This window comes from Crotalus tigris, unplaced genomic scaffold, assembly GCF_016545835.1.
Source record: "Crotalus tigris isolate CLP2741 ecotype Arizona unplaced genomic scaffold, ASM1654583v1 scf7180000024280.1573445, whole genome shotgun sequence".
Classification (NCBI taxonomy): Eukaryota; Metazoa; Chordata; class Lepidosauria; order Squamata; family Viperidae; genus Crotalus; species Crotalus tigris.
Window position 1 is genome coordinate 1427004 of NW_024100452.1, and position 12597 is coordinate 1439600.

General features: G+C 38.6%; 1 protein-coding gene across 4 annotated transcripts in view; it reads right to left on the reverse strand.

The window, feature by feature from the left end:
* Positions 1–12597, reverse strand: part of MTUS2 (microtubule associated scaffold protein 2) — a 90997-nt gene that overhangs the window by 18126 nt on the left and 60274 nt on the right. For 3 of the 4 annotated variants that reach the window (XM_039323628.1, XM_039323631.1, XM_039323630.1), the window contains one exon: positions 1977–2043. In XM_039323628.1, the coding sequence (XP_039179562.1) occupies positions 1977–2043 (67 nt within the window). Of the gene's footprint in view, positions 1–1976; positions 2044–10659; positions 10859–12597 lie in introns of those variants that run through there. The other variant, XM_039323629.1, reaches the window with a different exon arrangement.

A 12597-nucleotide genomic window follows, 5' to 3' on the forward strand; every position in this document is an offset into this window, starting at 1 on the left:
ACAGGGTTTCACAAAATTCATATATGTTGGAGCAGCCACTTCATATTTCCTCTTTTAATTGTAGAATGGTGATCATGTTGATTGGGTACTTACAGACTATGCAGCATAAAGAGTTGATTTTTGCACAAAAAAGGGGCAAAGATATATGAGATAGAATAAAAGAACTAGACAGAGCATTTAGGCCACTCTCTGCCAAGTGTAGAAATGCAAACTAAAGCATCCCTTTGACTGAACAAAACCAGTGGAGATAAATTCACCAACAATCTTGATAACTGACCTCATTGCCAAATTGCCCTTACCATATAAGCTTTTTTATAGTCACTTTTCCCAACATTCTACTAGAAGCTGCCTTCATGTATCTTATTATTTCATGCCTGTACTCTGGGATAATATTTTGTTATATTCAGGAGCTGAAGATGGCATACACAGTGCTTCCTCCTCGCACTGTTGTCTACAATAACTCTGTGAGATAGGTTGGGCTAAGAGAAAGAGACTGGCCCAAAGTCACTCAGGAAGCTTCTTTGACTGAGAATAAATTCAAACTTGCTACCAGCCCAGTATCATAACCAATGTATTCTGTATCTGATAGTTCTGGTAACTCCCCTTGATTAGGTATCATTAAGTCATTTTCAATTCCAAACGACTCCACAGATAAATTTTCTCCATGATGATGTATCCATAAACTGGTCCTTCAGGTCTTTCAACGATGCCTTCATTACCATTGTAACTGGGTCCATCCACTTTACTGCTTTTCTGGTCATTCTCTTCTTTTCTTTTCTTCCAACTTTCCAGCATTAGAGCCTTTCCCAGAAAACTGGATGTTTTGTAATGTGTCCAAAGAGGGATATTTTGAGTCTGGTCATTTAGTGCTATCTATGGCTATTTCTCTTGGCAAACATACCCTGCTTCCTTAATCTCTTTTCACAAGAATAGGTTTTCAGTCTCTTAATGACTGCCCTTTTTTGACCTTCTTTGCATTTGTTCCCAGTTGTGTGAACCCTTTTTAGTTGGTGTACAGGACCTCTATTTGTGCACCATAATTGCAAATCAGGAATATGGGCCACTATAAGAATGAATAGCAATTTCAGCAAAGGCTGTAATCCTTTACATATGGATATTTTTGTCCTACATTTTATATCTCAATGAAAATTATTAAATACTGGAGCTTGATTTAAAATTATTTTCTGCTTCTAGCCTCACCACGATAGTTCTCTTTCTCAGAAAATTAAAATAGTGGTGCTATTTCTTTGCTAATACGAGCACTGTTGCTCATAATACTTCTGCTGCTGTCTTATTTGTAAGCTTGTGAGGCAAACTAAGCAATGCAGATCTATCATCAACCATTTTTACCTCAGAATTCCCCTTTACTCCTAAATATGTTAAATTGAATGATAGTAAAGACGGCAACAGCTCTTCAGACCAGAGTATTTATTGTTGTTGCTGTTGCTAAAAAAAAAAAAAACTGAAGGTGGGGGTGATCATATTAGTCACAGTTCCAACTCCATATTGATTAGTAATGCAGTTTGACTTTAGTTATTGATTGTTGAACTAATTATGCCTATATGTTACAAAACTGGTGAATGCTCTAGTCTGGGATTTTATATTTGTTTATATATTATATTTATGCAGAATGTAGTTGAAAAGTAGGCAATATAGCTTTACAGGTAATCATCTGAGAACACTAAAGATAATGCATGATAAGTTCTGCTGTGCATGGTTATGAACCTGTCTTTGCAACCACTAAGAATAAATTATTGTCCCCTGACAACCATAAAAACCTGCCTCGAGGTTTGAGATGATACCTTACTTGATATATTCATCTCATCTCATCTCACCTCATCTCATCTCATCTCACAGAACAAGAAATAAGAATCCAGTTGTTGTTGTTGTTGTTGTTGTGTGTGTGTGTGTGTGTTTTAAAAAAATGGTAACCAGCAAAAAATATAATTAACACTGCTTGTTTAGCATCTACTTACCAACTTCATCCTTGACATTTGCAAGCTCAGCTGAGATCTCCTTTTCTTTTACAAAGGCACTTTCATTCTGTTTAAAACATTCGAAAATAGGTAATCAGGTTATTTATTCCCACAAAAATTACTTCCATTAATTTGTTGGCTACATTCAATTGAATAAACTGATTAAGACTCAATAGTTATATTATATCCCCAAAGATGCGTCTGCATTTACAGTTGATTACATTTAAGAGCTGAAGATGGCATACCAAATGCTTCCTCCTCCCCTTGTTACCTACAATAACTCCGTGGGGGGGGGGAAGAGAGAGAGAGAGGGGGGGAGAGAGGGAGAGAGAGAGAGGGAGAGAGAGAGAGGGAGAAAGAAAGAGAGAGAGAGAGAGAGAGAGAGAGAGAGAGAGAGAGAGAGAGAGAGAGAGAGAGAAGGAGTCCTCCAAAGTTATCCAGGATGTTGATTTGGCTGAGAATAGATTAGAACCTGTTGCCAGTTTAGCACCATAACCAATATTACATTTTACGGAGGAACAAAATATGACCAGCCCTCCTTTTTTTTGTTTGGGTTACTTAAAAATGTATTCTAACTAGAGATCTATAATAGATAGTTTTTGCCTTACAACATTTCATTTAGTGACCGTTCGAAGTTACAACAGTGCTGAAAAAAGGGACTTATGACCATTTTTCACACTTACAACTGTTGCAGCATCCCCGTGGTCACGTGATCAAAAGTAAGATGCTTGGCAACTGGTTCATATTTATGACAGTTGCAGTGTCCCAGGATCATGTGATCACCTTTTGCGGCCTTCTGAGAAGCAAAGTCAATGGGGAAACTACAGTAGATTCAGTTAACAAGGGGGTTACTAAATTAATAACTGTGGTGATTCATTGAACAACTGTGGCAAGAAAAAGTCATAAAATGGAGCAAAACTCTCTGAGCAACCGAAATTTTGGGGTCAATTGTGGTCATAAGTCAAGGACTACAGTACCTGTATAAGACTGATATTTGCTTTAAGTACTAAATTCCGTTCCAAGACAATGCTTATCCCAGTAATACTGATCTCTAACATCAAATGCTCTTCTTTTAGTTGTACCACCTACTGAGGGTATACATTCTTGAACTTACTGTATGAAACAAGGATGCTGTATTTTTTCCAAACCTATCTGTAGATATTCATCAATGACTAACAGTGCTACATTTCCTTTTATATTTCCTTGTACATATCAAACTTAATTTTAGGACTAATTTGGAGAGAGGGTGACTATTATTTTTGATTATCTGTGACATCATTTATGCAAATGGCATAAATTTTATTGTATTATCTGTTTCATCTAAAGGAGTGGTTCTCAACCTTCCTAATGCCGTGACCCTTTAATACAGTTCCTTATGTTGTGGTGACCCCCAACCATAAAATTATTTTTGTTGCTACTTCATAACTGTAGTTTTGCTACTGTTATGAATTGTAATGTAAATATCTGATATGCAGGATGTACTTTCATTGTTACAAATTGAACATAATTCTATTCTATTCTATTCTATTCTATTCTATTCTATTCTATTCTATTCCATTCCATTCCATTCCATTCTATTCTATTCTACTCTACTCTATTCTACTCTACTCTACTCTATTCTGGTTTGGTCTCTATTCTATTCTATTCTATTCTATTCTATTCTATTCTATTCTATTCTATTCTATTCTATTCTATTCTACTCTACTCTACTCTACTCTACTACTACTCTACTCTGGTCTGGTCTATATTCTATTCTATTCTATTCTATTCTATTCTATTCTATTCTATTCTATTCTATTCTATTCTATTCTATTCAACAATTTAGGATTGTCTTCTTCCTGGTTATTCGAAAAAGATTCAGTTATAGAAATGACAACTTTCCAATAATTCTCTACATCTCCCAGCTTTGCATTTGGAGTGAAATGAATCCCAATTTCCCTTAGTATATTTTATTATTTTATTTCAAAACGGTCAGAGAGGAGAGTAATTTCCCTAAGAACTGCCCACTGTAGCGCTTGAGGAGCTCCTGTCTCTCAGCTCCACTCCTTTCAAGGAGGAGAGTTCGGGTGGGGGGGAGCAGAGGGAAAGCGTTTTCTTCTCATGGAGGAAATTGGCCTCGGTGGCTCGCTGTATGCGAAGCCTTAAGCAGCATGAGAGTTGGAAGAGCGAGCGATTCACCTTTCCATCCCTGCTGTGGCGCTTGCAGCTTTGTGAGTTGGTACTTTCATGCTCGCTGATTCGAAACGTCACAGTGGCTCAGAACGTTCAGAGTGTTACATTGTCTCCTTCCTTCCTTCCTTCCTTCCTTCCTTCCTTCCTTCCTTCCTTCCTTCCTTCCTTCCTTCCTTCCTTCCTTGTCCCTTCCTTCCTTCCCTTCCATTGTTCCTTCCTTCCCTCTCTCATTGTCCCTTACTTCCCTCCCTCTTCTTCCCTTCCTTCCTCCCCCCTCCGTGCCCAGGAAGGGACAAGGGGAGGGGGACAGGCTGCCAGAGGCAGAGGAGAGTTCCGCCCAGCTCACTTGCTCAGCTTCGCCAGAAAACATGTCGCTTGCTAAGTTAGCAGAAGCCCCAGGATCAGTGCTGGGCTACAGCTGATTCGCACGTCTGCTAAATTAGCAAGCGTCATGTTTTCTAGCAAAGCTCAAGCAAGTTTGTTGGGTGGAGCCAAGAAGAGCTGCTACAGCTGACCTACTTCTTGGCTGCTCTGCAGAAGCGCGGATCAACTGTAGGGTTCACCCTGATCCTGGACAAGAGGGAAGGAAGGAAGGACAGAAGGGACAAGGGGAAAGAGGGAGGGAAGAAGGGACAAAGAGGGAGGCGAAGGAAAGGAAGGGGGGAAGGGATAAGGAGAGAGAGAGAGAGAGACGGAAGGAGGGACAAAGAGGGAGGCAAAGGAAAGGAAGGAAGGGACAATGGGAGAGGGAGGGAAGGAGGAAGAGACCAAAAGGGAGGGAAGGAAAGGAAGTTCCAGCCAGCAGAGGCTTGGCAGCCTGGCTGCCAAGGAACAGAAGAGCACAAAGCCAAGGAGAAGAAGGTGGCGGTTTCCTCCCAAAGGGAGCTCCTTTTCTCCACCCCTTCCCTGGGTTTGTGGGGAATTTCTCGTCACCAACACTAACAGGTGCTCCTTCGAGCCTGCTGCGAGCTTTCTTGCCCCCTTTGCTTCTCCCCCCCACTTTCATGAGGATTGTGGCGCCCTTGGGAAGCCGATCGTGTTTTGAAGCTTAGGAGAGGAGGAGGAGTCCCTTCCTCCTTTCCTCCCTCTCTCCCTCTCAAGCCCTGGCGGGCTCAACATAAACGGGAGGAGGAGAAGTCAAGGATGGGCGTAGTGGCAAAGGAGACCAGTGGCTGTCACCAGACCTCCCGGCTGACAAGCGCAAGTTCGGGGGTCACCAGCTGACGGGCGCAGGAGTTGGGTGCTGCGGCGGCCTCCGCTTCACTGACCTGCATGCACGAGCAGAAGTCAATCTGGTTGCTGCACAATGAGTCTCTGGGGAGGGCGGGGCCTTGTTCTGCGCCTGTGCTCTTCATGCGCCCCCTGCAGGGCAGACTGCTGCCACGCAGCATATTTTCCACAAACAAGTGAGGTGGAGTGGAGGGGAGGAGGGAGAGAAGGTGGTTGACAAGCCCTACTTAAGACCATCGGAAATATGTGTTTTCCGATGGTCTTAGGTGACTCCTGTGAAAGGCTCGTGCGACCCCCAAAAGGGTTGTGACCCACAAGTTGAGAACCGCTGACCTAGACCTTTAGTCTTAAGTGTCTACTCTAGTGTTTTGAGCTTCTAGCAACTGGTATTTTGAGTGTCTAGTGTTTTGTCTTTTGTAAGTATGTATATGTATATGTTTCAATTAGGGTATGATTGAACATGTATGAAAAAATAAGATCCATTCTAAGTAGGCCCTAAGAGTAGAAGGGTTTGCTCTGCAGGGTTTAACTGTCTTGTGCACTAATATTGTATGCCTGTAGAGATTAAGAAAAAGACACACATGGATAGGAACATCATGGTTAAAAAAGGAAATGTTAGGAACTTAATAGGAATACAAAATGCCTTTTCAAGATATCTCCAGAAAAAGCACAATAAAAAATCACAGTTACTGTACTGATCAGTAATAAAGCTTTGCCTGCATCTCTGAAAATTGAAATGTCACTTCTGCTCCAGTCACTACTGATATCATGATGTAATTTTGGCTGCCAAACTAGAAATACAATATATGAAGGTGATGTTTGGAACCTGACTGGAGCCTGTGGTCAGGAATGATTCCGCATCATTTAATCAAAGAGATGCAATGTTGTACCAATTTTGATCCAGAAATGAATGTAATTGCTTTAGGAAAAAAGAAAACATTTAGAGGTGGGCCAAGTTTGAGGCTTATTAAATTACCTGTATCCATTTTAAATGATCCAAAGTTCACATAATAAGATTTGTTTTCTAAACAAACACTACAAAGATCCAAATGGCACAAATAGTCCATCCCTCCCCAATTTGATACCCTTTAGTTGTCCTTGACTGCAACTTCATCTTCCTTGGCAGCATTACTAAGCAGTAAATACATAAGACAACAGTATTATGGAAATGTTAAACTAACCAAGTTATTTTCATAATTTTGTGGATCAAAAATTTAGCAAAATCAATGTATTAGACTTTAAGCTTTTTGTTGTTTTTGTTGCGGAAGGTGAATACCCCTCTGATACAAATAAAAGAAAACAAAGGATACTTTAGTTCTGTCTCCTCCACCCTTGTGATTCCAGATCTTTTGGATATATCTACCATAATTCTCAATCACTAATCATGATTACTTTTTTAAATAGAGTTTTAGCCCAACTCAGAGACAAAGGTTGAAGTGTATTAGCACAGCCAAAAGATTATCTTAGTTCATCCTATGAGTCACATGGTCGAGCTACATATTGCTTACCCAGGATTTCTGGTTCAACAATATTATCCTGTATTAGAGCCAAAGACTCTTAGACTATTTTAGCATTCCTTATAATATTAGCTTCTTTCACAGATCACCACACAAAGCAAATTATGAGTTATGCTTAACTGTGCAAATCAGGAGCTACTATAGCTACTATTGTTCAATAGAGTTATGAAAAAAATTGTCTGAACTCAAACTCTCTAATTATATCAGGACTGCATCAACATCTCTGATTTCCCTTTTTTTAAAAATATATTCCTCCTTTCCAACTTACAACAATGTGTGGTGGCCAAATTTTTAGGCCACATTCAAATTGGTTGCAGGTGCCCTAGATATTTTAGCAATAAAATTTTAAAGGGGAGGAGAGCTATGTCTGTGAAAAAGAGAGAAACAATGTCTTTATTTCCATTTGGATTTCACAGAAATGAATAGCTCAAGTAGATTGACTACTAAATTAAAACACTGGTCCATTATGAAGACAAATAAAACTATGCATAATATAACAAAATATTAGGGAAACATTAGATCCATTCAGTTATGTTAAATGGTGGAAAATTCCAAACCATATAAAATGTTGAATTAAATGTTGGAAAACATTATCAAAATATTTGATACTTTAATTCTGTATGGGTATTTTAAATACTCTTCACAGTCATTGGTAGGCCTGTTTTTATTTTTTATTTGCCACAACTCATGTTCTCCCATTTTCATAATGCATTTTGTCAAATCACATTTGATGATGAATGAGATGAGAAATCTGACCTTGACCCTTTTTTTCCTGACAAAGTAGATAGGCATGAATTCTAAGCATGCTTAGAATATGTTGGAATAAAAATCTTCACAAATGGCATATTTCATTATCTTGTAAGAATGGACTGCAAAGGTAGCGGGTGACATAATAAAATATTATGCTGATATGAAATAAAACAAACTGTATCTCAGCTTCATTCCCAAAAGCATCTCAGTAAATGACATCAGCACCTTGGATATTTGATTGCTAATTGAAAATAGAGAATCTAACATCCTGACAGATGTTAGAAAATTTGCAAAGGACTAAAACAGTTAAAGCAACTATGTTAAAGTCCCATACCCCCATAAAAGCATAAAATTAATCCATTTTATTAATACTATGGGAAATATTTTTGTTCTAAGACTTGGAACTCCAAGTCTCTTGCATTTATGGATTTATTATGTTTGTCTGCTCTCAGACTTTTGATGCAAATGAATTAGTTTTAAAATATTCATTTTTAACACTCAAGGTCAGGCTGATAAAAGCATGAAAAAATTAAGCTTATCTTGCAATTTTCATGTATCAATCTGTCAAAACAAAAGAGGGCTATATTTTTCAGCAAAACACCCATTGTCTGTGTCCCTTCCTGTAGTGCTACCTAAAGAGCATCAGCATCTTGTAACTACTGATTTACAAGAACCCAATAGTTAGGTACCAGCAATAAGTGAAATGTATAGCTGCTCAGCTTTCGGGGAGATTTGATAACTGGCTTTGACATGATACTAATGTTAGCCCCATATTCAACCAGATTTCTGTTTTTTCTGCTGGACTTTGTTTGAAATTTCAAGTTGTAGTGCCTAATTTAAAGCCTTCATGAAAAGATCACACAAATCATGGAAGAGATGCCCATTGATATCACCAAGAATAGTGGCACTAGTCTGGGACAAGCTACTGAAGCTGAAAGTCTTTGTTATTATTTATTTGTCCACTTGGTTGCATCTGATTGGATACATCCAAAACAGATAGCTATCTGTAACAAACTTATTTCTTATTCATAAAAATCTTAATAAGAATGAATTCAGTTTACTAATGCAAAAGGCCCCTCAACTTATCTCTGGAATCTTTCAAAAAAAAATTCAAACCACATTAGAAGCCCTTAAGATGGTAGATACTAAGGTAAAGCTTTCTTAGAAGTGGCTCCCAATTTTGGCCCTCATTTTGCAAATAGATACTTAGCACTGCATAATTATCATTTAAATAATATCAATGACAACAACTCTGAAGTTATATTTGTTCTATAAAGTTCTGTGTTATGGAGCTCTATTTTTGTATCTGTAGCTGTTTCTGTTTGTTGTAGTATCTTGTAAGATGCCTTGTGAGATAGTGTGCTCTATATAGTGAATGGGATTGTTTTATGTAAATGAATTTATTTAAATTAGAGTTTTATTCATCTGAATACAGCTGGACACACTCTAAACTCTGGTTTCCTGTGTTTAAATGAGAAGTGTACATGGAATATTCCTTAAAGTACTTCTTCCTCCTGCAATTTTAAATTCTCTACATTTATCAATATTAATTTGGAGGCATTTAGCAGTACTTCACAATAATTATTCCTCCTCTCACCACAACATCCCTATTGTCATTAACATACACATATAACAGCTGATGGGTTCTCTCACAGAGCACATGGCTGAACTCAGGTCTTCTTAATGCAAATGCAACTTTCTTTGTTATGGCACCAAAATTGTTTTTCTATCTTTCTCACTATCTTGGAGAAAGCCTAGTCACATTTGGTGGATGTGGAAATGGTGCTTAGTCATTGTTGCTTTTACTCCAAATGTAAGAGTTTAGCTTGGGAGTGGAAGACATATCTGTTCTTAATCTTCTTTCAATAAATTTTTCATCTGTCTTTTCTGGGAAGCAATCAACAGCTTTTAATGTTATTGATTTTCAAAATTATTTGCCATTTACCTTCCCAATAAAGTATTTGAAATACTGTCACTTCAACAGAAAGAAGACAGGCACCTCCTTTCTCATAATAACTTCAATTGAACTTTACAAGCCCAGATTATCACCAGACTTTTTCCTAAAGTCCACAGTTTGATACATTCTACATTAAATCACATAAATAGCAATATATCTCACACTATACTTTAATATCAAGATCACCAAGAAGATGCTCCAGTTTGTACTTTAACAGGTATTAAGATTATTTCAATTGGTAATATAATTTATAGAATGTTTCTGCCAAGATATTTTGTGGCAAGCAAATTAAAAGTTGATGTCTAAGTTCCAGAAGCAAATAATCACACATTGTGCATTAGGAACAAACATTTTTTTTGTCAATACCTTATTTTACAGCTACCAGCGAATACTGTTACAAACTCTGAACTGACATTTAAAATACATTTCGCTATGACATGCAAAATGCCATCCCACCCATATTCCTTTTATCCAATAATAATGCAGCTCCAGAATCTTTGTTAAAAATTAGGCGATGAACAAATACAATGGGAAAACAGCAATGACCAAGGAGAAAGGATATATTTCTCATGCAAGTCAAATAAAGAGAGAGACAGACAGAGAAGTAAAGGACACAGACACCTACATGTGGAGCGACACGGCAGCATCATCTTTAAATCTGCATTCCACAGGTAGCCTCCACTGATGCAAATTAAAACAACAAATCAGGTCAGTTCTCTGTTCATTGTGTCACCAGTTTGCTATGACTCTCCCCCAAAAAATCCACGACCACAAAATTTCAGACTGCAGAGTACAACTGATGCAGGCAAGACACTGCAGTGTGAGGGTGAATCTGATGGTTTTGTTTGCTTCGCAGCAAATGAGAAGTCAGCACATTAAGGCAGGGATTAACACCCCCCATTCCCATCCTTCCCACTGCCTCCACCTCCCTTCTAGACAATCAGTGCTCACAATGCAACCTTACCTACCGTAGCTAGAGGAAGAATCAGAGATAACAGGCTAGCAGTCTGTTGTTTGAATTAAGTCAGGAAAAGAAGATGAAAAAGATGGAAAGTACCGTTTTGTCCAGGCACTGGAGGCAGTAATAAAGCTTGCAGCAGCACTGGCCCATTCTGGCAGGCTGGCTGAAAAAACAACCAGCTTCATTCAGACTGTTTAATTCCTAAACCCCAGGAATGGCTTTTTTAAAAACAGGAAGAAAAAGATGGACTGCTGGCCATTGACACCAACTTGTTTCTGGGATTCCTCTGTAGCTACCAGGTTCTCTGCTCATTTAACTTCAGGCACGCTGGAGGATGAAAAGGAGGTGGGGCAAAGCAAAGCAGATCTAGATTCTGTCAGAGGAAAGGCAGAGAGGAGGAGGGACAACGTGCTCCTGGATGCCTTCCCACAGAACAAGGCAGATCAATAGAAAGAAGCCAACATAATATATGAGCAGTCATTCTCTGAAAGCACCCAGAGGCTCCTCCCTGAAAAGCCAAATAGTCAACACAGTATGTCCAACCCAGCATCTTTGGCATCACTGTGCAATTTATTGTATCCCCAGTTGCCTGCAAAGGTAGAATACAGATAGCTGTGTAATGGATGTGAATGCAGTACAAAATATTAAAAGAGGATATATAAGCAGTGGGGAAAGCATGCACATACAGCAGATTGTGTAAGTTATAAGAGTGCATGTATTTCAAGCAACAGAATTCACAAGTTGAATTGCCATTAACAGAATAGAATAACAGAGTTGGAAGGGACCTTGGAGGTCTTGTAGTCCAACCCTCTGCTCAAGCAGGAAACCCTATATCATTTCAGACAAACTCCTGGGGAAGATCCCTGATTGAGCCCCTTGAAATCTAATGCCAAAAGGGACCCTACACAGTAAAACACAATCGTAATCACTTGTATAAAGTGACTTAAGATGGATTAATTTTCTGAACCATTCAAGAATTTCAAACATGTTAATTATCTTTCTACCATGACCAAACAAATGCATGTTTCTTCATTAGAAACATCTTGCATTATTCTCAACTCAAACTAGTTATATATTCTATGGCAGGGGTGTCAAACTGCCGGCCCATGAGCCAGTTACATCATACGGAGGCCGTGCCCACCCCAGTTCTGGCAAAGCAAAGAAAGTTGTGATACATCGCAACACGTCACATGACGCTGCGAGTTTGACACCCGCGTTCTATGGTATAGTTGATAGGCAAGAAGAGATTTCTCATTAGCAAGTGACATAGGGTCAGTGTGGCAATGACAATGGTCCGGAGAGAGTGAACACGCATTCTCATGTCTATATAAATCCATTTTTAAGTTTTAACTGTATGTTCTCCAAGTCATGTCTCACTGGCATAACTATTCTCTTTAATTTGATTTTAATTTTAATCTGCATATTTGACACAATAATTCATTGTCAATTTCAGTGTTTTTTGGAAATGCCTTAAATGAGTCAATTATAATTCCCCATCTTTTGTTTCCTATTTTATAATCTATTTGATTCAAATAGTAATCATTGGTCAATGGCCAATCATTTCAATAAGACTGCTATTTCTGGAAAATTGTTTTTAGTTACCTCCCTCATTATCTATATCAGTTTTCTCAGCTTATCAACTTTAAGATGCATGGACTTCAATTCCCAGAATTTCTTAGCCAGTGGGTTGGCTGAGCAATTCCAGAAGCTGAAATCCACACATCTTAAAGTTGCCAAAGTTGGGATACTTCAGTTTTGGTGGCAATAAGGATTACCACTTTGACAAAAGAGAAGGACTCAGTAGCTCCAACTAGGGTGTGGCATTGTTATAAGCATGTCTTCTTGGCAGATTTTACCTTACTGGTAAAATCAAAAGTTTGAAACTAAAAGCCATCTACAATAGGGATGACAGCAGGTGAAGCTCTGCAGGCATGAGGGAAGCCAACGTACTTAGGAGAAGGAACACTAAAATATAAAGAGAAGAAGGCACTGGCAAACCACTTCTGTATGGATCATACAAAAGCTTTGTATGCA